The sequence below is a fragment of the Mya arenaria genome, chromosome 7, assembly GCF_026914265.1.
Source record: "Mya arenaria isolate MELC-2E11 chromosome 7, ASM2691426v1".
Lineage (NCBI taxonomy): Eukaryota > Metazoa > Mollusca > Bivalvia > Myida > Myidae > Mya > Mya arenaria.
This window is the reverse complement of record NC_069128.1, coordinates 35,384,788-35,411,075: the sequence shown is the minus strand read 5'-3', so window position 1 is coordinate 35,411,075 and position 26,288 is coordinate 35,384,788. Positions and strand designations below refer to the sequence as shown.

Sequence of the window (26,288 nt, the reverse complement as noted above, 5' to 3'; positions counted from 1 at the left end):
ATGTGCTGGAAAAAACATGCGCTTGTTTGGTATCTTGATGTTTCTTTTTTCTATAATCAGTTTATACAATTGTATGTTCATAAAGGTTGTTTTTATCAAACATATTTTATAGTTTTATTTCACAAAATTAATGTTGTCGCTGAACCATTTTGATCACGTGACCCCCGTGGTACAACATTGAAAACTGTATTCCAAAATGACGTCGCGTTTCCGCAATCACAGATACGTAAAAGCATGCTGTAATAGAACTAATCAAATACATTTGAATACTATTGGAATATATTGATTAAATGTGTAGTTTTAAAAGCAGATATGTATCTCGTAATTGCATATTGTTTCTTTTCTCGTCAGTTGAATATATAATATGTTAAAACAAGAGAGCCGCGGAGCCAACACCAACGCTCGCCTGTTCTTATTGGCCAATAAGGGGCATAACTCGACAAGTCGTGAATCATTTGTTAAGGGCCTTGCTACACATGCGCCCATTCTCACGGGTAATATATACCATACAGCGTTTGATTTGAATATCGTGAATGTTGATACTCCATTATCAAAGAAACGTATGGCATGACTTTGATAATTGAAAAAGACGCCATCCGTTAAGTTTGTATTCGTATTGTTGAAAGACAAACATTCGGGGGTATAAAAACCATTTGTATCAGTTTGGTTTATTGTAACAGTTGTTTAAGGTAGAACATGCACACTTTTCGTCATAGAGCGAATATCTCATACTACATAAAAAACAAGTGTTCAAAATTGTGATTGGAAAAAGTGTACACGTCACTTTCGTAACGCTACACGCAACTGAAATAACGTTCTTCAGAATTTAAATACTCATGGTAGGCCTACAATTGCCATGTTGATAAACTAACCGAATTAGAATGGTCGTCGTTGATTTCAAATATACAAGATGGACAAATATTCCTAGAAAGGATCGCTTATGTAAAGCATGCAATAAGTTAGATGAGTACCACTTCTTGAATGTCATTTGTACAAAAACATACGATGTGAATACATTCAGAAATATTATAGGGACAGAGCATGTTTAATTCAGTTTCTATTCTAAAGTCTAGAAATGCAATCGTCTTAAAAAATTAGCAGTATCGATATTAATGCAGTTGAAATAAGGAAAACGTATGTTCACGTATAGATTTCTAATGAGTAGAAACTATGCACGCTTCCATCTGTATAAAATGTTCTTTGAAATACCGGCAGCCATGCATTATATTTGGTAAGCAAAACAATACTAAGATCGACATTTCTCCCACCTCAGATAAGTAGATCCAATAATTTAATCATGCTAGATATTCTTATCTTGCCCACGGGCGAAGATAAAATGCCCGGATGGAACTCCTTTTTCATGGTCAACACATTGTAATTACCTCCCTTGTTGAAGACTGTCGTCTGTAGCATCATGGAAACCTTGTATTGTGGCTATATTTAGAACGCTTACTAATTATTTCTCGCTTCAAATGTCACCATAAAACAGTTTTTACGCACCATTAAAGAAATAATTCTTCATTCTCCTTAGAACTATTTAAAAAGACCGATTTGACTATTAACATTAACTGGATCACTGCGCGCTTATCCATGACAACCACGTGCTATCGCATATCCATACGCAATTATTTTTACTAAACACAAAAGAGTTCCAGCAAAAAAATACATTTTTACTTACTGTTACTGAGGTGGGAGAAAAAGCATCTACCATAGCCGCTCGTGTAAGATAGGTTCATCCCGACCCTCGCGCAGGTAAACCTCGTTTCCGCAAAACACCCTACGCTCGGGTCGGAATGAACCTATCTTACACTCTCGGCCATGGAAGATACTTATAATCTTTACCCTGTTAACCCTTTTAACAGTTTTCGTCCTTTTAGTGAGGTAGGAATAGGGCATAAGCATTAAAGTTAGACACGTTTGTACTTATAAGAATATAACGAATTGGTAGTACATTTTTCGTAGAATAATTAAATTTCATTTTAAATGGATATCATATGTATGTTATTTCTTTCATGCTTTCCGATGCAGTGTCAGTAATATAACAACAGGGAAAATATGAATTTGACATTTTCACTGCAAAATAAGTAGTGAAAATATCAACATGCAGAACTACTTTTCAAATCCTTTGTAGTTACTTCCCCTTCAACGAAACAGAACACTTCACTTTGAACCATAAAACGTAGGCGAAAAATGTTTAATATTTAATGAAACTTTTTATTAGTTGAAATGAATAGATATTTTGAAGTTAAAAACCAAACAATTTACAGACGAAAATAACTGTTCGATCATTATAATAAGAGGGGGTACACGTTTACATACAAAAAGGATATACACAATACCGTTTAGAGCATTTAACCACCTCATTCTCCTACACAAACTGAAGAATTAAAACTTTAAACGTGTCATCACAATATTTTCTTCACGGGTCTTGTGTTTGATACAGGGTGGGATATGGTCAACTTTGCTGCAATTTGTTTTATTTTTAATATTTATTTGCACCTTTTAAAAAACCAACACTCGCTGATTAGTTAACGTTAGGTCGCAAAAACAATGTGTTCACCATATTTCCGGTGACAAAGTGAGGTGGGGATAATAAGGGAATTTATATTCACTCCCGTCGTTACGTCCGTCTCTACGACAGTCGGTCCAACCGTCCCATTTTTGTCGACTCCATATCTTTCTCGTTAATGGTCTGAGTACATTAAATAATGTATTGATAGCAGTTGAACCGACGCCCCGAACATGTGCAAAATCCAGATAACGGCTTGTCGAGTATGAACACACATCCACATGTTGTTCGCTTGGTAACTGTGATATATTTGATGAAACAGGTAAATCGTGATCGGAAGAAAACACTTCATCAGATCATTACCAAAGGCGTTGTTCTAGAAGTAGTCCATGTTCAGTGTAACCAACTGACCGGGGTATAGACTCCCCACAACAAGTATCCAACGTTGCACCATTACTGGGGCTTGTTTTGGTGCTCGACAGCGCAACAGTGGCACCTATTAAATAAGTGTTGCATGTTTTCATTTCAAGAAGTACCTATCAAGCTGATGTTAATAAAACAACGCTACAACGATTTTATTTAATAACCAACACAATCAATTTTACTTATTTAAAAATCTTATTAAACAAGACTCTTATGGTTATCAAATTATGCAAAAATGTCACGAAGTGATTATTATGCTGTTAAGTGATTTTTAATTGAAATTGTGCCGCCACCGAAATGTTAATATAGCAATACGCAGTTACGTGCATTGGCTTTATGACGCCGCCAATAAATACGATGTCTCTTGTCAGCACTGGAGATATTGAATCGTGATGCATCACTAACTATCACGAAACCCCATCGATGAGCACGATTGTCGACCGCCCACTGACGTCAAACTTGACGATGACGTCACGCGAGAATTGTGTCACGATATGTCTCATGCAGCGTACGCCCCGCTCTAGAAGCCGATTTTTCTCTGTATGGCGGTTGATTAACCTTCCTCTACTTCCTTCAATAAGGTTCGACGTTGAACTCGCTGTAACAAACCGATCCGGGAGATGACGTGTATGTATGCTATTGCTGACGTTACCCGTGATGCACCCGATCTTGGAATGTCTTAAAATACACGTTCCCTGTTTATCCGCTGTACTATACGTGAACTTCTTCGAACAAGATACGTTAAAACGTCAAGCTACGGATTCTGGTGTACGTCAACACGTTGCCGCATTTATAAACGAAATCAACCACGCTTATGCAGTTGATAAATTTCATCAAGAACGGACTTAGTTTTTTGTGTCTACTTAACCAAGCTTTGAACTGGACTTTTGGAGACGTAAATTCTGACAAAGATTTTGTAAGATCGGCTTAAAGATACACTCTTACTTCCAAATAAGATTTACCACATTTAATAATATTGTTTTAATATTCCAAAAAGAATGAATAAATATCGATAACAATGGTTACATGACGGAAACCAAGTTTAATTTCAAAGAAATGACATAAAGTTCGGTATTTCTACCTTATGACTACATTAGATCACAGTAAATCCTTTAGCATTCACGGTTACAATCTTATTATCGATACTTAATATTTTCCACAAACGCATTATTTAGTATGTAGTAAGAGGTTTATCAGTCAAAATTGATGTTCGTTACACATGTGTATGATTTGATTTTGAATAAGAGTGTCACTTTAAATGCGAACCAAACCAATTGATCAGATTTCAGATAGATTTTACGATCTGCCATTATCGTAAATTTACGATCATAATAACGACCAATTTAACGATAATCATATAGGCGTTTCAGAAACGTCTCGTAAACTCTCCGGTCGTACGTAAAATATAACGATCAAGTTCAGCGTTAAAGCGAGTGACACAGTCTGAAGTAAAATGACGTCACGTCATATTAAACTGGTGAGCGCACCTGTCTTTTATTATTATTATTAATAATAATAATAATAATAATAATAATAATAATAATAATAATAATTGTCCTTTCCGATAACTCGATTATCTTTCCCTGAATACTCTTCAAGTGGGCATGCGCAAAAAGCGGAAATTTACTTCCGGGGACTACACAAACCAGGAAGTAAACAGCAACAAGTGAAAATGGAAAGTAAAGATTCAAAACTAATAAAGAAAACGGGCAGGAAAACCCCTAAGTACTGTTGTATTTGTAAAGGAATTTACAGAGGAAAGGTTATTGATGGGAGAAAAGTGTCATTGCACCGTTTTCCTCAGAACAAACGTTTAAAACGTGTGTGGGTGCAGCGATGTAAAACGGTCATGAGATCGTTCCAGTGGAATGAACACAGACGATTGTGTAGTGAGCATTTTGTTGGCTTCAGAGGACCTTCATTCCAGCATACACTTCCATCTATGTTTCCAACTGAGACTGGTGCTACCAAAACCTTCCAGCCAACGGTATTTTTTATTTCTTATATTAGTTTAAGTTCTTCCTTACATGCACCTCAAAATGAATTATGTTATATCAACGGTGCTTAAAAACAATGTCACAGCACTTATTTGTAAATTTTGTAATTTAAGAAATGATTAAAGAATTGTTTTCAAATACAGCCTGGAAAAATGTGTACCATATAGCCTGGCAGATTTTGTACTAAAACATTTATCTTATACAGTTTCATTTGCAATTTCAGCTCCTTGATGAAGACGTAGGTGATGATGATGATGGTGATACGGTCAATGACGATTTAGACCTAGAACTGTCAAATGATGATAGTATACAGCCACAACTGTCATTTGTATCCCCTTCCGGGCATGCCATTGATACCTCTGTCCACCTGCATGATTACTGCATGGGACCAGTACTACAGCCACAGAATCAGTCCTTTAGGTATTGTTCAATATATATATATATTGCTTCTTGTGCTATGAAATCGATCTGATAAGTTAATTACTTCTGATCATTTTTCTTCATTCTTTAACAAAAATAGGAAAATTTAAGTGTTTGTAAATGTTTAAGGCCAAAAAAACAAACATTTGGTTAGGGTTACCAGACTGTACATGTAAGATGTGGTAAATGGGTACATGATCAATTTGTATATGTTTCAGATGTTGTGACACACAGACTGAGAACAACTGTGCAGTGATGGAAGTACAAACTGAAGAAAGTTTCCTGGGAAAAACAGCAGACTTCAGTTCACAAACAGAACATTCTACTAGAGACTTTGGTGTACAATGTCAGCTACCTATGCTCACATATGATGACGTAAAATACAATGACGATTTGGTCAGTTTTTACACCGGAATCCCTAATCGAGTTGTGTTTGAAGCTTTGTTTGATGAAATCAAGGATGAAGCTGAAGTGCGGACATCAAGGCGGAAACTTAACTATAAAGATTCAGATGGAGGACGGCCAAGAACTCTAAGTGTTCTGGATGAATTTTTCATGGTGCTGATGCGCCTACGTCTAGGTCTGTTATTTGAAGATCTAGGTACTAGGTTTTGCATATCCACTTCACAATGTAGTGACATTGTTGAAAGATGGATCAACTATTTACATGTACAATTATCCTTTCTTGTTCAATGGCCATCTCGTGAGGTAGTGAAAAATAACATGCCTGAACAATTTAAAGAGAAATATTCTAACACTAGAATTATTATCGACTGCACTGAAATTTACAGTGAAACATCCAGTTCTCTTTCTTTGAAAAGTTTAATGTACAGTGATTACAAGTCTCACATGACTCATAAGATTTTGGTGGGTATAAGCCCAAATGGTGTTGTAACTTTTGTTTCTGACTGTTGGGTGGGCTGTACCAGTGACAAGAAACTCACAGAAAAATGTGGACTCTTGGACTTGCTTGAAGAAGGAGACGCCATAATGGTTGATAAGGGTTTCACTATTACAGACCTTACTACTCCAAGAGGCATTCATCTCATTATTCCACCATTTAAACAGAAAGGAAAACAATTCTCTAAACGTGAGGTTCTCCTTACAAAAGATATTGCAAGTTTACGAATACATGTTGAAAGGCAAATGGAGAGAATCAAGAACTTTCGAATATTGCATGGCAATATTCCTATAACACAGTCAAGGAGAATTTCTAAAGTGTTCAAAATATGCACATATTTGACAAATCTATGGCCACCACTTGTTCAATAATAACTCATGTGTCAATGAAAGCGTTTGTATATATCAAGCATTAGATTTAGGGATAAAAACTTGTATACTTCTAACTAGAACAATGAAATTACAATTTTGTTTTAAAATCATTTTTTCGAGCAAGTTATATGATAACATATGAGATTACACATTTGATTCAGGTTTGACAAAAATGGATAAGGAAATATGCTCATGTGAATGGATTTCAAGATTTGATTTGAAACATGTATGCATTAACTGATCAATTTATTGATATAATTTTTTGTTTGTGAAACATCTGCTTTGTATTTTGTGGTTTTATTATTTGTAACATTTCTAAGAATAAAAGTCAAAGATCACTTATTAAGTTTGGCTCTGAAATGAGTTTTTTTTTATTTGCCATGTGTAATTGATCTACCACGTACTTCAAATCATTAGTATTGAATTGCTTAAAGGATTTTTCAGTATGAACCATTTTCATATCAGTTTCATAATTGAACTAAGTGGAAATAAGAATAGGCAAGAGTGCCATAGATCAAACTGAAATGCCCGACAAATGTTAACTTTAAGATACATTAGATTAAAAAAACTAGCCCCATGCTAAATATGTCCCAATGTTTAAAGGGACTGTACACCAGATTGGCACCAATAAAGTTTTTTTCTGTAACAAATCTCAGGACAAATTATTTAATAAAATGTTTTACTCTTCTGATATGATAATGGTAAAGAAATACCAAAATGTAAAAGAAAATTGAGCTATGGATTGAACTAGTGTCACCAAAATAGCTGTCCAGTGTTGTATCCACTTTGCTACGAAGGCTTATCCGAAACCATATGAATGCTTAAGCTAATATACCTTACTTGGTTATATCCCATGATATCATCAACTAGCAAATCACGCATAAGAATGAATTCTACTAGGTATACATACCCAGTAAAAAAAATTAATGGAGAAATATGGAAAAAATAATGCGAAAATAAATTAATTGTATACTACGGTATGTGGTACTTCAGTTAGTTAGTTTCAATGCATTGTACACATTGATACCAAGTTTATGTCAGTTTTTGACAAGTTTCTTTTTTTTTTCGATATTTCATCACACGGTGTATAGCCCCTTTAAGTTTTGCACCCTGCAAACATAAGAAAGTAACACTCATTTGTTGTTTTTAATTAGCAAGTCAGAAAAGGAGAACAACTCGACAGTCTTGAGTTATGGGCCGTGCAGTAGCTACATGCAAACCAATATTCAATTGAACATCTTCAATTGTTTTAGAGTAAAACTCAGCTACTTCTTTAAACAATGGCAATATAAACGCTATCACTATCCTGCACACAAAATGCAATAATAACACACTTGAAAGGTTAAACATATGTCCATTTATTAAGCTCAGAAATACATCCCTGAAAACTAGATAAATGGAAAGGAAAAGTAGAAAAGGTCAAACATAAAACAAGGAAATAATTAAAGTAGATTTACAGCATCGCATAATCACAATATGTTGACAAAAGTACACATACTTTCAAAATACTGCCCAAAATTTAGATTTACAACTTTTTTATTCATGGTTTCAAATTATAGTAACAATACAGTCATTTTGGAGTTTCATTTTGAATATAGTTATGAAAATAACTGAAAGCAAACAAGATATTCACATAAATTGCCATTATTGATCATTCAAATGTACATGTATAAACAACACATAACTAGACGATGTACAAATCAATTGAACAGACTCATTCCCCTTTTAACACGTTGTGCGTACAGTTCAGGAATGTATGATTCAAGGCAAAATCTGTCAAGTTGACACAACATTTTCAGCCAAAATGATTCACAAAATGCAATTCTCTGTATAGAAAGACCTACACATGTCCAAACTACAAAATCACACCATTTCCTCCCGGTGATTCCCATCTGCCCTTGGACCTGGTAGTAATATTTGTGTGTTTCCTTGAGTAACACCTTGCCATTCTCTAACTGACAAAAAAAATCATTGTCTTCACAGCATTCCTCAGGCGTTTGCATCCTCCATTTCTTAGAGGCAGGACACTTAATCTCAACCAGACCAACACTTTCTGTACAATGTGAACAGAACACAAGCCCATCTGGACTGGCACCAAGGTAGGGTCTGTCGGCACATACAACTAGACCACTGTCTTTAACTGCTAGTCCTTTGTGGTCAGTTTGCATTGCTTTCGCATACATTCTCTTTGCAGCCTTCTCATGTTTAATTCCATATTCTGTGTACTTGCTTGTGAAATTGGAATACAACATCTGCCGCAGGAGTCCGTCAGGTTCAGTTGATTCTTTCCTACGACAGATGCTGCCAAAGTTTGAAGCTGTTAGGCGTTCTTTTCTGGCCTCTTGCCATTTCCCACTTTTTTGGCCCCTTGTTAAGATTTCAGTTAATTGAATTTCTTCAGCGCTTTGCTTCAAAGAGTCAAAATGATCCAAAAACACTGTCTTACTAGAACTGTCCCTCAAGTTTACACTATCATGGTAGTTGAATGGCACAGAATGTAACACAGGGAGATCTGGTTCATTTTCAGTTGTTTCAATTTCAAAGTTTTTTAACCAGCCTACATTCAACTTCGAACCAACCAGTTTCTGCCTAAATCTGTCAATGTTAACAGTGCATCCATTGATAGAGTTCAGTTCATGGTTTTTGTTTACAGAAACTTTACGTACTGACACGTTGTACAGTTTCTTCTTTGAGAACATAAGATCTTCAGATTTCCTAGGCGACAGCTTACGTTTCCGTGGTGCAGACAGCATGCTGAAGTTGTTCCAGGCACAGGGTTTGGATGTTGGAGCAAGGGTTTTTTTACGCGTCAGGTCTTCAAGTCCATACAGCAGGGCACCAATATGGTTGCAGCATTCACCTTCACTAGATGAAAATAAAAAAATTCATTTACATGTGTGCCTTTTTACTTGTTATACTTACATGTATATTCCAAAACATTAAAGTTTGAAAATGGAGGTGAATACACAGTATTTTACACTTAGTATTTCCTGGTAGGCCATGAACATACAAAACACAAACAGTGCCATAAGTAAACACCAACACGGTGAAGGGAGTTCATTGAATCAATACATAAGCTCGCCTGTTCTTTCATTCAGAAAAAAATAGCAAAACTCAGCTAACCATGAAAGCCAAAATTATGACAGTTATAACATGTGCTTTTTTGTCTCTTGTAACAAGTGTACCAAGTTTGATAAGAAGATATGAAATAGTTTGAAGAATGCCCCAAGTTTAAGTATTTGATAATACTGACAAAATAGCCTAGCGTGTGTGGGTTTGACACCTTTCATCAATGCAGATCAGAGACTTTGATTTATCACAAATTAATTCAACTTACCCAGCTGGACAGTTGCAGAACGCGGAGTGTATGCAGCCAGTCACTTTCGACAGAAGGATCCAGGGTTGGTACTCTGGTGACTTTCTTTTGTCTGCAGTTGGAAATGGTGGCAGCACGGAAGCTTGAACATAACAGTGGCTGCACTCTTCGCTTATTAGATGGACCTGAAGAATAAATTATAAATAATATTTTAATTTAAATGACAATAAATAAACAACATACATCATAGAACATATGAAAATTGTACAAAATACATTATTTTTTTTAAAATTAAGATAAGTATATAGTCAGTGTGGTTCGACACATACATGTGCTTGCATCCACCACACCCCCCTTAATTGTGGCTAGCCCCGCCTACATAAAAATGTTGAGTACATTTTTCACACCAAATTACTTTTATGTCCAAGTCAAAATAGTCCCCTTGAGCTAATTATATAACTAGATGAAGTAAACATGGCAGAAAAAACAGCCTCAGACTTATTATAAACTCACTATTTGACATACCTCAACTTTCTGTACATGTCCGTCCACATAATAAGTCCTCGCCTTCAATTGACGTTTCGAGTCTCTTTTCAGTACAATGTAGTTGTATATATCCTTTTCCTCTACAGCAGGAAACAGATCAATAGTGGACTTCCATGCCTTCAGTGTTGATGGCGGTGGAAGACCCTCGCCACATGGGAGGATAAAGCGTTCGGTTGCTCTTCTCTCTCTTTCTTCCCGATCTCTCTCCTCCAGCACGCGTTTGTCAGTTATAGAAAGTCTATATGCGCCTTTTATCCTCTCAATCAATTCGCATTTAAGACCTGATACATTCAATTTCCGGTTCGCAAGGTATCTTTTCAAATCGACGACCTTAAATGGTGTCAACTCATTGTTATTCATACACGCCCCAGTGATCTCATTGTCTACGTCGGCCATCTTGCAAAATGTATTCCCCGGAAGTAGGAAATGGAGTAGCCTCCCTTAGAAATCAGGGGAAGTAACCAAGTTATCGGAAAGGACAATAATAATAATAATAATAATACATACATACATACATACATACATCCAATAATGGAATCAATTAATGTTACGATACAAACTGATTGACTATTTGCTGCTAATGCTACACTTATATCTATAGTAGAACATTGTGTTGGAGGCAGTGGCGGCTATATATCGTGGGGGCACAATGGCCCGTGACCCCCCCCCCCCCGTCGTTAGCGAGAAAATGAAGTTTATTTAAATCATAAATTGATACCTTTTCGGGTAAAATGCTGATACATACATAGCGTTTTTCTACGGTTGTGTACACCCCAGTTATGTATCCCTGGGCCCGCCACTGGGGTGGGTATTGAAACCATCGGAAGCCGCCTCACAATTAAATGTAAGTCTTATGCGTTGTGCTGCTTGTGGAGTATTCAAAAGGCATTTGTTCTAAGAATATGACATCAAAATGGGTGCTTGCAAGTGACTACTATTACACAATGATGAATATGATTCTGTTTCTGCCGGGAAACCCGACTCTCCGTAGAAAATTTTGTGTAACTCTGATAAAATTGGACAACAAAATACGATTGGTTTCATGCAGGCAGCTAATTTTAAAGTTATTATATTTTAAATTCGTATTTGATAAATGAAATATTAAAGTACGGGTATTATGACTGCCCTGAGAAGTAAATGCAAACGTGCAGCATGGTGCTGATGATGATAGTAAGGATGATGCGACGACAACGACGATGATGATATAATAATAATGATGATAATAATACAAGGACTACGACGACTAAGGTGATGATAATGATGGTGGGATGACGACGACAATGATAATGCAGAGACAACGACGATGATGAATATAATGATAATAATGATGAATTTGGTACGACGACAATGATACTATTTATGATGTAACGATGATGACAATGATGATGCGTAAATGTTGTTGATGATTGATGATGGTGGTGGTGTTGGTGATGATGATGATGATGATGATGATGACTGATTCGTATCCCCAACAACTGGCCTTAGTTCATATAAGGTAAAGTTCATACTTTAATGCATTAACACTTTGAGTTAGAGGTATTGCACTTGGGAAATGGTTCAAACATATAATTTTGACTGTTTGGATATGTTGTATAAATCAATCTTTATTGTGTCAATCGTTGTGATAACTATTAAATAAACAGTATATTAGATCCATTCATAATACTTGATAAAATAACCAGTTGCTGACATGATTCAAAGACTCGATACACATAATGACTAAAAAGAAATATAGCTATTTTACAATCTCATCTCATCAAAACGCATTATTTAACAAAACAGTAGCTTAATAAGTGGTGCAGATTCTCAAAGTGGTTATATGTTCAGAGTTTCATGCAAATATTATCTACTGTTTCTATTATTTTATTACCTACACTGGAGTATACACTATATACACCAATGTGTGTTGAAAGATGTGCCAGTCAAAGTAAAATAACAACAACAAGAAGTTATTTGTATTCAGAAATATCAAAACATTCACTAAATTTCTATAAAAAATGTAGTATGAACGTTTCATTGAAATTAAATCCATGGTAATATTACATGAACAACCATGGTTGTGTGTGTTTCATATATTATCATAGGATTCAATAAATGTTTCATTTAAATTTTTCCTTTATAATTCAAAATTGTTTAAATGCTTGGAGGAAAATATGTACAAATGGACAGATGACACTGTATAAATATGTTTTGGAAAATCAAATGTTAATGGCTTTTCCAATTCAAAGTCAAACTTAAAAAAAAAATCATTTCAACGTATGAGGTTAGCACAAATGCCTCACTGCCTATGAAACAGTTTGAAATATTATGCTGTGTTGGAATATGCAATGAATTGTATTGTCTGTGTCCATATATATGTAGCTTAAAGTCTGCTTGGTCTGGTATCTCCAGTGGATGTTGGTAAGTACTGTTTTGTCACAGTATCCTTATTCACAGTGGAATGCTTGGGTGAGTATCTTGAAGACTGACCATGAGCATATTCTAGATGTCTGAAACCTTGGATTACTAAGTGGTCTGAAAAAGACAAAAAGTTATAATATATTGTTTAATACAGCACAACATAATACAACAATACATTTATGTTACACCTTTTAATAGTTTACATGTTTGTATATTTTATAAAAACTATTTTTAATTTAAAAAAATGAAAATAAGTAGGGTATGTAAGAAAACATGAAACACACCATTCTGGTACCAATTTATTTCTAGTTCAATGTTTATACCTAGCTAAATATCACATATGTTATACCAATATTAACTGTTCAAAATTTATATATAAGATGCTCAACAAGGTATTAATATAAAATTCATTGTATTATTCATAAAATTTGTTTGTGTCCTATTGAATTTTAAACTTTAAAAAGTGAGAATATAGAATATCAATTATCATCTGCACATAGCCTGTGCGTTAACTGCAGATACATAAAATGGTTTTGCAGTTAAATTACTTTAATAGTCCTTATGACAATGTGTTCATATGTTAACTATACCTACAGTATATTATCTTTTATAAAACAAGCATTAGATTTTATTTCCCTTTTCCATACCATTATTAAATATATGTCTAAGAGGTCTGAGGAGCACAGCATATTCCATCAATCTTTCATCTTAGGTTTTTGTTGTACACGGCATCAAATGGTATGTCTGAAAAAAGAAAAGATGTATCTTTTGTCGTTTGAATGCTCACATGTATACATATAGTGATACTGCAAAGTTCTACAAAGAACATATGATAACTTAGTAAAAACAAGTAGCTTTTACAAGTGAAGATGAATTAAAATGATTACATTGTGACCAGATATTGTGCATGGTATTAAACTATCAAATAAACCAACTAATTGGTTGTGACAGTGGTGTTTACGGTACAGGTATATTTACAGACTTTAATAGCACCAGATTAAGATGTTTAACTATAAGAATAAGAATGAAATGTTTATATCATGACATGATTCAATAAATGGTAACATTGTTTAATAATTCACTGACTATAATATGCCATAGAGGCCGGTAATATTACATTGAATCTGTTTATTGTACAGGCATTTATTTATCCGAATTAAACACCATCCGAAAAATATGAATATCAAGAAATGTTTTACAGGACATGTTACACAGCAATGAAAGCAAATCAAATTCTACATCATATTCAATGCCTAAGATGTACACAATGTCAGCGCATTAACTAAATATAACATAAAGCTTACATCTTCTACAGTTAAAATCCTTTTTTTGACAGATCGGCGGAAATAGAACATTTTCGTACTGTTTTGAGCTATTTTTAGACATTGTTTGAAAATTCCACTCCAGTGAACGTGCTTCACGCAATATTAAACTCTTAAATGTTGATAAAAAGTTAAAATATACTTTGATATGGAGAAAATCTTCATCCGCCATCTTGATCGTTAAGTTTACGAGTGCCTCTAGTCGGTCGTAGGTTTACGATCAGAATTAACGATAAAGCAGGTGCACGGTGCGTCTCTGAAACGGTGCCGATCGGTAATTTTGGTCGTACTACCAAAATCAGCTAACGATCGCCTTAACGATCGTCTCTGAAACGCACCCCAAACCAATTGATCTTTCTGTAAAACGTTTGATGTCAAGCCCGGCTAAAGGCGGGAATATAATGTTACGACAACGCACAACACCGTCATTAGAGACAATTGAAAAATTGAATCCTCTTATGACGTAACATATATTCTCGCCTTTTTTGTCAGACTGACGTGCATGTACCCTTGACAATGCGCACTTTCAGTGTCATTTACTAACGTTACTGGAAAGGTCAACTGTTAACGAGGGACAAACAACAGAAATTCAACAGTTCTCACAGCTCCACATGTGCGCTATGTGCTCAGGTGAGCTAATAATTATTTCCTTGTCCAGAACCACTTGTAGTTGTGTGATTGTGAAATTTATTCACGTCTATGTCATCAGCGTATATATCTGGTCACCAGGGAAACGAAAGTAAATCGTTGAAAATCAGCGCATTAACGAGAAAACACGTTTATACGGCGATGCTGTTATGCGGCGTTAATGAGTATCGCCAAAAGCCTAGCCCAATTTCATTACTTAGTCTACGTATCGTAAATTAATGTAAAAACACGAACTTGTCGAAAATAGTTTTGTAGATCATTGTCAGGGTATACATATGATATTTTAGTGAGTAAAACTGCGTGATATACTCAAGTAGGTAGCACGTGTAAAACGTGCGCTGACCTTCACAAGACTGGATTGATGAATACTGGAGCAAAATTTGTTTTGTGCATGCCCCAGAGACATGAAATAAATACATCTATTTGTAATATGACGATAATTTTGATTTTGCAAGAAATATATAAACGTTTTTCAATGTGGCATTTTATTTACATCAGTGTATTTAATATGTTATTGATATATAATAATAGAAAGGGAGGTAAATGATATTTACACAGTGTGCAGGTGATAACGCAGTTATCTGACACGGGTTAAATACAGCATACAAACAGCAACAACGCTAATCAGATTTTCATCCAGCCGTTTGTAGCAAGTATTTATGGAAACAATAAATATCGATAGTTTAAAATAAATATTAAACAGTCACGATTGTTTCCCTTTTATAGAAATATGAGTGGAATCGCTTTATAATTAAGAACTTCAATCATACTTGATATGGGAAAGGCTCCGGAAACAACAGTCATGTTATTTTCATATTACACAAGGCCAACATTCAAGATTTCACCATGGTTGTGAGGTTATTACGAGATAACATTCAATTTGACATATATTTATTAATCTAATTGTTAAACCATGAAATACGTACGCGATATACATTAAATATTAAGTGTAAGTGGCAGTTCGTTGCAAGTCGCAATAAAGTGGACGGTTTTGTTAAAGATGTACTCTTACTTCCAAATAATAATAATAATAATAGTGTTTTAATATTCAAAAAAGATGATAAATATCGAAAACATATCATCCTTTCTGCAAAAGAGTATCAAATGTTCAGTGTTAAATCATTCCCCGGAAAGCGTAGCCACCATCACATAATTCGCCCACAAGCGAGAAAGTGTGCTGTGAATGAGTTAAAATATACCAATGACCAATTACGTGATAATTAACCAAAACATGTCAGAAAAAATATGTGGTGTTAGCAGAAGATGGGAGAAAATTAACAATGTAATGGCATAGTTGGCATATGTATTATTAAACAGATACAGTTATATTTGGAGACAGGCCTCAAAATTATACAGAAATCTTGGGGTTTGGTAAAAATGATATATTGGATAGAGTTGACTTAAATATTCAAAATATATACTCAAATTGAAACGCTCGACGCCAAACTGGTTTAACTTTTCTCCATTAACTAATAAGGCTTCTTTACCTTAATTTAAACTACAAACCTTTTCTCGAACTGCATTGTCCCCAAAATTAAGTATGAAATCAGGAATAAATGTATGATTGCTACCAAAACCGAATGATAAGAAATAATTATTATGGTTGAAGAATCGATGTTTAATTATCCCAAAATCAATAACGCACAAACAGAAACGCTTAACACCTATGCTATAACTACAGACAGGACCAGCATACGAAACGCTTATAAACCAATCACAAAATATCAGTGAAACCCGCAAATACAAATGTATAGTTGTACGGGGAATCAAACCTTTGATCCTTCTCCAATAGAGAAGAACCCGCCCTAAACAGTACAAAAAGTTACATGGAAGTTTCCCTATATATTAATGTGATGTTCTCTCATCGGCGTCGAGATTCGAACCAACTTTTTCTGTTTTGTTTATTCGAGTTTATCAAGGTCTGCCCGCGCCCATTGGCTACATTATGGCTTATAACAACGATAGTTCACGTGTTACACCGATAGTCCATGTGTTAGGTCGGTAGTCCATGTGTTACACCGATAGTCCATGTGTTAGGTCGGTAGTCCATGTGTAAGGCCGGAAGTCCATGTGTAGGGCAGGTAGTCCATGTGTAGGGCAGATAGTCCATGTGTATGCCCGGAAGTCCATGTGTATGGTCGGTAGTCCATGTGTAACACCGATAATCCATGTGTAAGGCCGGTAGTCCATGTGTTAGGTCGGTAGTCCATGTGTTACACCGATAGTCCATGTGTTAGGTCGGTTGTCAATGTGTAAGGCCGGAAGTCCATGTGTAGGGCAGGTAGTCCATGTGTAGGGCAGATAGTCCATGTGTATGCCCGGTAGTCCATGTGTATGGTCGGTAGTCCATGTGTAACACCGATAATCCATGTGTAAGGCCGGTAGTCCATGTGTAGGGCAGGTAGTCCATGTGTATGCCCGGCTGTCCATGTGTAAGGCCGGTAGTCCATGTGTTACACCGATAGTCCATGTGTTAGCTCAGTAGTCCATGTGTAAGGCCGGTAGTCCATGTCTGAGGCCGGTAGTCCATGTGTAAGGCCGATAGTCCATGTGTACGGTCATTAGTCTAGGTGAAGAGCCAATAGTCCATGTTTAACACTAATAGTCCATGTGTAAGGCCGGTAGTCCATGTGTAGGGCAGGTAGTCCATGTGTAAGTCCTATAGTCTATGTATAAGGTCGGTAGTCCATGTGTAAGGTCGGTTGTCCATGTGTTAGGCCTGTAGTCCATGTGTTAGGACGGTAGTATATGTTTATGGCCGGTTGTCCATGTGTAAGGCCAGTAATCCATGTGTCAGGCCGATAGTCCACGTGTAAGGCCGGTAGTCCATGTGTAGGGCAGGTAGTCCATGTGTAGGGCAGGTAGTCCATGTGTTAAACCGATAGTCCATGTGTAAGGCCGGTAGTCCATGTGTAGGGCAGGTAGTCAACGTGTAAGGCCGGAATTCCATGTGTAAGCCGGTAGTCTATGTGTAAGGCCGGTAGTCCATGTTTGAGGCCGGTAGTCCATGTGTATGGCCGGTAGTCCATGTTTGAGGCCGGTAGTCCATGTGTAAGGCCGATAGTCCATGTATAAGGTCATTAGTCTAGGTGAAGAGCCAATAGTCCATGTTTAACACTAATAGTCCATGTGTAGGGCAGGTAGTCCATGTGTAAGGCCTATAGTCTATGTATAAGGTCGGTATCCATGTGTAAGGTCGGTAGTCCATGTGTTAGGCCTGTAGTCCATGTGTTAGGACGGTAGTATATGTGTATGGCGGGTTGTCCATGTGAAAGGCCGGTAATCCATGTGAACGGCCGATAGTCCATGTGTAAGGCCGATAGTCCATGTGTAAGGCCGATAGTCCATGTGTAATTAAAGAGTTTTTGTGCACACTGCTCCACTTTGGACTTTAATAGCCATAGCAACGAAATTTTAAACCATTTTGACTGTTTGGTTTGATCGCAGGTTTTTATATTTAAGATCAAAAGTTGATGTATCATGCATTTTTCTTACCGCGAATAACGGTTGAAAGCTGCACTCTCACAAATTGAACGTTTTGTCAACTTTTTTATTATTTGTCTTGGAAAGAGCATTTTTTGCGTATATATCTGCAAACCAATGATATAAGACTGCTGACAAAAAATTAGATCGCAGATTGTTATAAATGGTAACTCTGTGAGAGTGCAGCTTTAAGACATAAAACATTAATTTTCGAACAGAAATATGTAAATCTGCGATCGGATCTTTAGTCAACAATCTTTTATCAGTGGTTTGCAGATATTGGCGCAAAAATCTGCTCTTTTCAAGACAAAACAATAAAAAGTTGTAAAAATGGTATATCGGTGAGAGTGCAGCTTTAAAAACGCGATTGTAAACTAATACGGCTGTGGTGTTGCGTGGTTTAATGACGTTATCAATGTATGGTTTACAGGTCAACATATCCACAACTTCTGTACAATTCCCGGGGACCGTGTGGACTAGTCGTCTGTTTTCTATTGTTTTCTTGACTTTAACGGAATAGGTTCAAACCCTACTAAAACCATATTTTCTGCAATTTCGATGTCATAGAGTTAAGTAAAATAAGTGTTTCAGATGCATACTTTTTTGGTCCAAAATATGAGCGAGTCACTTTGTGTATGGTATATTATTACAAATTATAGAAGACCTGAAAATAACATGTTTCGTTTATTACTTTCTTAAAAAAACCCTGCCTTTTTGACATTTTCAACGAAAACATTATCGACCCTTGTGCTTCTTCACGTCTCCATAACAACAAAAGTACGTAAGATTTTAACCTAAAAAAAGCTGAAAATGTCTTTTGCACCTTTTACCCCTTTCTACACAGTCGTCCGATATACTCATTTGAACAAACATATGTACATCCTGTCTTAAAATCGTTCGCCTGCACTAGCGTGTCTAACAGTGTTTGGCGAAATAGAGCATATACTGCTGCATTTTATATAATTATTTACGTTAAAGCTTTGGTTTGTTAACATTTCGGATTTTTTGGTATCGATGTCAGTCCCTACGATACGTGAACTAGTCCCTTTAAGTAAACAAAAGTGTATCGTTACGAAATATTAGAACGGAAATAATGTATGCTGAGATTTATTTTGGCTGTTTTATTGAACAGAAGTGAAGGTACATCAGGCAAAATTTTTGATCTCTCGGAAAAAGCATCTTTTATGTTTAACTACAAGGTCTTCGGCTTTCGACAAGTGAATATTGTGGCTTTTGATTGCATTTATAGAAATGCGTTCAGGCAAAAATTGAATAAAACCGGTATTAAAGATAAAGTTTTACGAATTGTAAAAGATATAAAGTCAAGTCAAGTCAAGTCAAGATTTGTTTGTTGTTGGATTCTATATATAATATTTAAAACATAAGCTATGTATAGCTTTTTACCGACATGATCATTTAACAAATAGGTGTACGAAAAAGTTAAATAGGCTGTTAAGGTGTTGCTGCAAAGCGCGGGTGTATGAAGCCGACCCCGTCTCGGATATGCTGCGAAGCGCGGGTGCACGAAGCCGACCCCGTCTTGGATATGCTGCGAAGCGCGGGTGCATGAAGCCGACCCAGTCTCGGATATGCTGCGAAGCGCGGGTGCATGAAGCCGACCCCGTCTCGGATATGCTGCGAAGCGCGGGTGCATGAAGCCGACCCCGTCTCGGATATGCTGCGAAGCGCGGGTGCATGAAGCCGACCCCGTCTCGGATATGCTGCGAAGCGCGGGTGTATGAAGCCGACCCCGTCTCGGATATGCTGCGAAGCGCGGGTGCATGAAGCCGACCCCGTCACGGATATGTTGCGAAGCGCGGGTGCATGAAGCCGACCCCGTCTCGGATATGCTGTGAAGCGCGGGTGCTTGAAGCCGACCCCGTCTCGGATATGCTGCGAAGCGCGGGTGCTTGAAGCCGACCCCGTCTCGGATATGCTGCGAAGCGCGGGTGCTTGAAGCCAACCGCGTCTCGGATATGCCGCGTAGCGCGGGTGCTTGAAGCCGACATTGTCTCGCATATGCTGCGAAGCGCGGGTGCTTGAAGCCGACCCCGTCTCGGATATGCTGCGAAGCGCGGGGTCTCGGATATGCTGCGAAGTGCGGATGCTTGAAGCCAACTGCGTCTCGGATATGCCGCGTAGCGCGGGTGCTTGAAGCCGACATTGTCTCGGATATGCTGCGAAGCGCGGGTGCTTGAAGCCGACCCCGTCTCGGATATGCTGCGAAGCGCGGGGTTTCGGATAAGCTGCGAAGCGCGGATGCTTGAAGCCAACCTCGTCTCGGATATGCTGCCTAGCGCGGGAGCTTGAAGCCGACATTGTCTCGGATATGCTGCGAAGCGCGGGTGCTTGGAGCCAACCTCGTCTCGGATATGCCGCGTAGCGCGGGTGCATGAAGCCAACCTCATCTCAGATATGAAGCGTAGTGCGGTTGATTGACGCCGACGTCGTCTCGGATATGCTGCGTAGTGTTGGTGCTTGAAGCCGAACCCGTCTCGGATATGCTGTGTAGTGAGGGTGCTTGAAACCGAACCCGTCTCGGATATGCTGCGTAGCGCGGGTGCATGAAGCCGACATTGTCTCGGATATGCTGCGTAGTGCGGGTGCTTGAAGCCAACCTCGTCTCGGATATGCCGCGAAGCGCGGGTGCTTGAAGCCGACATTGTCTCGGATATGCCGCGTAGCGCGGGTCCTTGAAGCCGACATTGTCTCGTATATGTTGCGTAGCGCGGGTGCTTTAAGCCGACATTGTCCCGGATATGCTGCGTATTGCGAATGCTTGAAGCCGAACCCGTCTCGGATATGTTGCGTAGTGCGGGAGCTTGAAGCCGATCCCGTCTCGGATATGCTGTGTAGTGCGGGTGTTTGAAGCCGAACCCGTCTCGGATATGCTGCGTAGTGCGGATGCTTGAAGCCGAACCCGTCTCGGATATGCTGCGTAGCGCGGGTGCATGAAGCTGACATTTTCTCGGATATGCTGCGTAGTGCGGGTGCTTGAGGTCAACCTCATTAAAGAAATGCTTTGTAGTAATAGGATAAAGCGGGGGTAAAGCCAGCCTCGTCTAGGGGATGCTGGTTGCCGTGTAAGTTTGAAGCCAGCCTAATAGATCTATATGAAGCTGCCTAATGCGGGTTGAAGCCGGTCACGTCTAGGGAGGATGCGTATCGCGTGTTGAAATCGACATCAACCTAAAGATTCTGAATAGTGCCGGTTGAAGCCGGCCACATCTGGGAGATGCTGCGTACCGCGGGGTTAAACCGACCTCAACTTGAAGATGATGCGTAGTGCGGAGCTTTAAAGCTGACCTCGTCTCTGAGATGTAACGTAGCGCAAGCTGGTTGAGGTCGACTTCGTGCTTGTTGCGTAGCGAATTGCTGAATTACACTGCATATCATGCCTTGCGCAAGGGTTGGGGGATTGGGGGACAGATGGAGTGGGTTTGAAGTCAACCTCTTCTAGGAATGGCTTCATTATGTTTTAACATAACAAAGGATACGTGACTTCACAAGCTGTAAGTCAAATTCTGTAAAGCAACAAGAATCAGATATAACCCAGATAATGAGCATGCACCAGTCGATTGTTACCACAGCTCCCCAGGTCCGGGGATTGTCGGGTACTTTGACTGTCGGTCCTCCCGGCAAAGGTTAAAACACGGCCGATTTCCACGGATATCCTCTCGGACCTGTTTGGGAAATGGTAACAATTGACTGGTGCATTACGACCGCAGTACTGATAACCCTTTTTGAATAATGATAACTGGTTTAATCACAATCGCAATATTGTATTTTTATATGACTTCATAATAACGCTAGAAATATCACTTCATTTAAAAAACGCTATATGACCTAGCTGTCTTTGTTAAGATCGGAAACAGGATATGTCGTCATTATATATCATGCGCAATCGCAACACCTCGTCTGGTATCCAACAGAAGATTGCCGCAGATGGTCGAGTTGTTACGAAGATGGCATGCGGTATCATGAAATAAAACAGCTATCGCCCCGGTCAAGGATTTTTGGTCAATATGACATGATATTTCACAGTAAATTATTGACGTACACCGAGTAAAAAACGGTCAAGTTTCTCTGTAGTGAAATATGGACAACATTATCTTACGATGATAATACATATAGTCGATTATCTCTTGAAAGCGCGATGTATCAAAAACTAAGGACTACAGTGGACGTCCAAATGCATTCTCGTTCGTGTGCTTTGACTGACTGATAAAGAAAGCATAAACATGATAACCTTATTAAGAAATGTCTACACATGGGCTGTGATAGTTCCCGCTCAACCTGGTGCATTACCTTCAAACTCATTGGTGATACGGGTATTACCTTTCAGAAGAACTCTGTAAAATATAAGTCGACGTCTTTAAATCTGCAGATTCGTTCCATACACAGATTCGTCTGTGCACATCAGGACTTCCGTTGAGGGAAGTTTGGAAGTATAATACTCCCTAGAAAAGTACATTCGAGAGACTTCAAACTTTGAGTATTCATACATCCAGTTTCAAATACAAAATGGAAGCTTTGCACACATTTCCCAAGCATTGCATTGATAACAGTTGGTCGTTTAAGTCTAGACTCGGACTCTTAATAATACTGTAAAAATACTTTTTTGAAGAATAAACAAATCTTTAATCCATTTTCTATTACATAAATATATGTAATTTATATTAACACATTCAAATAGCATCATAATTCAGCCAAGCTCATCAGCCTTGAACATTAGAAATATGATTGTTCAGGTAGCACTCAAAAACACGTAACATAAGGAAAGGATAAGCTAGCTAAACAAACAACATTAGAATGTGGTGCTGGCTCGCAATTGTATTCAGTCGAACCCCGTTAGTGCAAACATCGGGGTCTGCGATTCGAAAAGCTTGAACTCTTAAAGCACATGTACACCCGATTGGCACAAAAATGTTTTTGAATCTCAGGAGAATTATTAGATAAAATGTTTTACTCCTTGATATCATAATTGTAAAAAAACACCAAACTGATAAAAATCAAGTCGGAGACCGGGTTTAAACCGGTGTCGCCGAAATTGAAGCACAGGGCTGTATCCACTGTGCTACAAAGGAATATTTAAGCCATATACCTAACTTGGTAATCTCACGTGATAACGTCGACTAGCAAATCACGTATAAGAAATGAATTGTACTAGGTAGACATACCTAGTAATCTGTTAAATGGAAAAAGTATGAAAAAAAACTGCGAAAAAAATAAAATAAATTATATAACATGTGGTAGTTCAATTTTCTTTTTTTCGCTATTTCATCAGTATGAAGTTATCGGTCCTTTACATCCACTTTGAGGAAACGAGGAAATCGAGTCAAGCGAGTTCGAGCAATCGGGGTTCGACTGTATTTCGAAAGAAAATTGAAACAGTGACTGTCCCAATAATTTCTCCAAGGCTGGTCCATACATATAAATAGCCGCCGTGATGACGCGTTTTTAGAAACACTTAAAATGTTACATTAGTTAAATGTTTACCCCATACCATGGTGTCTTTTAGCGGAGTGAACGGGCTCGTACACAATTTAAATTTACTGTTATTGAACGTCTCATGTTTGTCAGTTGGAGATGATTTGTAGCAGGAAATGTGACGGCACCAATCCCGAATATTTCCTTACAGCACATTAAACTGAGCAGACCATTAAAGAAAGCCAGTTTTCTAACATTTTTGCACAATCAAACAGGGTTGAATTTTAGAACTCGAACGTATTATTTTGAATAGGTCGACGTCTTTCCCATAATGCTATGCAACCTAAAAACTGTAATGCCACAGAAAGTCAATCATAGTACCGTTACTCTCAGTTAATGTTCACAGCAAAATTCTTGAACCATTTCCATGCCCACTTATAATGTATCTTAGGACACAGCAAAGGGAAGTAACGGCTATTACTACAGTATGCAGATTGCAATGTAGTTACCTTTCTCAAATAACCACTAAATAAATTGTTTTCACCTATTGACTAGAATTTTTAGGAAATATGTGTAATTATTGACAATAAATGTGGTATTAACATGGTCGGAGTCAAAATTAATCAGTTCATCCAGTTCTGATAAATATTTTAGATTTATAATATCCAAAATATATCGTTATTCTGGTTAAGTAGGAGTCACAGTTTCCCCGCGATTTTAAACCTGGGCAGACTTTTACCTGCTTTGCGTGGCTATATGCACAGTATTAGCAGTTTACTTAATCCTGCAGAGCCGTCTTCAGTCTTAAGTAACAATTCTGAATAAATACGAAACGAGACATTTTAAAAATCTAGCGCCCCTGATTGGCTGACAATGTTGGGTAAACACTAACTTTGGGTTAAAAAACTAGTCTTAGATATAATGCCCATATACATTCTGACAAACAATGTATACTTGTTTAAAAAGCTACAAGGGGCCACAACTCCTACATTATTTTAGCTGGATTATATAACTTGTACAAAAGAGCACATTGTTACTGTTCAGAACTTGAATTAATCAAGTTTGAATTTGAGATATTCAATGATTGTTAAACAATAAATGGATTGTAATTAAATTATATATGAAAAAACCTGTTTGATAAGTTTTTGACCTAAGGTGACCGATATTGACAACTGTTCAGAAATATTGGCCCGGTTGTTGGAACATTCGTTAAATACATAACGATGAAATTTAGCGTTAAAATGACTGAAATTGCTAAATATTCCTTAAATACCTTCGTTTAATTTATTTCGCTAAATTTCGGTTGTTGGAAATTTTAACGATAACGAAACCGTTAAATCAGTCGTTATGTTAACGAAAAATTTAAAGTACCTCAAAAGGTACTTTAAATTTTAACGAATCAGTTAATGAAAACCAAAATGGCTGCCGTAACTGGCCGTTTAGTAAATAATATTTACACCTCAACTTCCATTCCTTAAATGAACTGCCTTTCGGCAATTGCGTTCATCAATCGATGAACGCAACATCTTCGAATATATTCGGATCGCAATTCATCGCATAACAATATACATGAAAACTATTGATCTTGTTATTGTTTGTATCGTGTCAGCAGGCCCCGTTAAGTTATTATATTTTAAACGTTTTGTTGCCAAAAGTGTTCCAATTTTACGTTTAAAAGTGATTTAAAGTGGTTGATCTTTTCCCGTTATTTTGACGTCATTTAAAAAAATGTTTCCGGTAACAGTCGGGTCGTCCTATTTACAGAATGAGTAGAAAGGATTACTGAAAGGTAATCCGATATGAAATGAAGTACATTTTTAACGTTTCTTGAAAAAAATAATGAACTATTGGTGTAAATATAAGGAATTAATTGCGGGGTTGATGTCATTATCGGGGATATGAACGCAATTGGGCTGGTCAAAGTACACGTGGAGTCCTTCGGACTCCACACACACATCAACTCCGCAATCCGTTCCTTAATTGGACCACTTTTATCGAAATCTGGATAAGAACCACCCAAGGAACATTCCTGCGAAGTTTAATTGATCTTGTCGTAGTGATAAAGTTGTTGTTACGATAAAAATGTTGACGACGAACAATCCCTCTATCGCAAAAGCTTAAGCCCAAAGAACTTTGCCAGATTTGCATTATATGCAATCCAGAGTGAGCAAACTGTATAAGGTTTCAAAACAATACATGGATTAGATGTTAGATTGAATTTCATATGCTAACAAGTAAAACCGTAAGCAAAAATATGACCGTTAGGGCGTCTTTTTAATAAAGTGTAGTACATGATGTAATTGCTGAGCTATTGAATTAAATGTGATAACATGCAAAACCTAAATCAGACGAAAGAAATTGAATAAAAAAGAAACAAACACTACTTGAAAGACAGTGTGGTACCTTTGTATAAAGTTTCAATGCGATTTATCAAGTATGCTATGTTTTCTTACATGCAAAACTTAAACAATTTGTTTTGACGTAAAAGCCATAAGCAACCCAAAAGAACTATACAATTGGCC

General features: G+C 37.5%; 1 protein-coding gene across 1 annotated transcript; it reads left to right on the top strand.

Annotated features, from left to right (window-relative positions):
• Window positions 1–4,598: 4,598 nt before the first annotated feature.
• LOC128241098 (uncharacterized) lies at window positions 4,599–6,801 on the top strand. The gene is made up of 4 exons (XM_052958077.1): window positions 4,599–4,919; window positions 5,153–5,349; window positions 5,568–6,491; window positions 6,783–6,801. Exons 1-4 carry the CDS (start codon window positions 4,605–4,607, stop codon window positions 6,799–6,801), a joined length of 1,455 nt encoding a protein of 484 aa, XP_052814037.1. The 5' UTR covers window positions 4,599–4,604.
• Window positions 6,802–26,288: the final 19,487 nt, after the last annotated feature.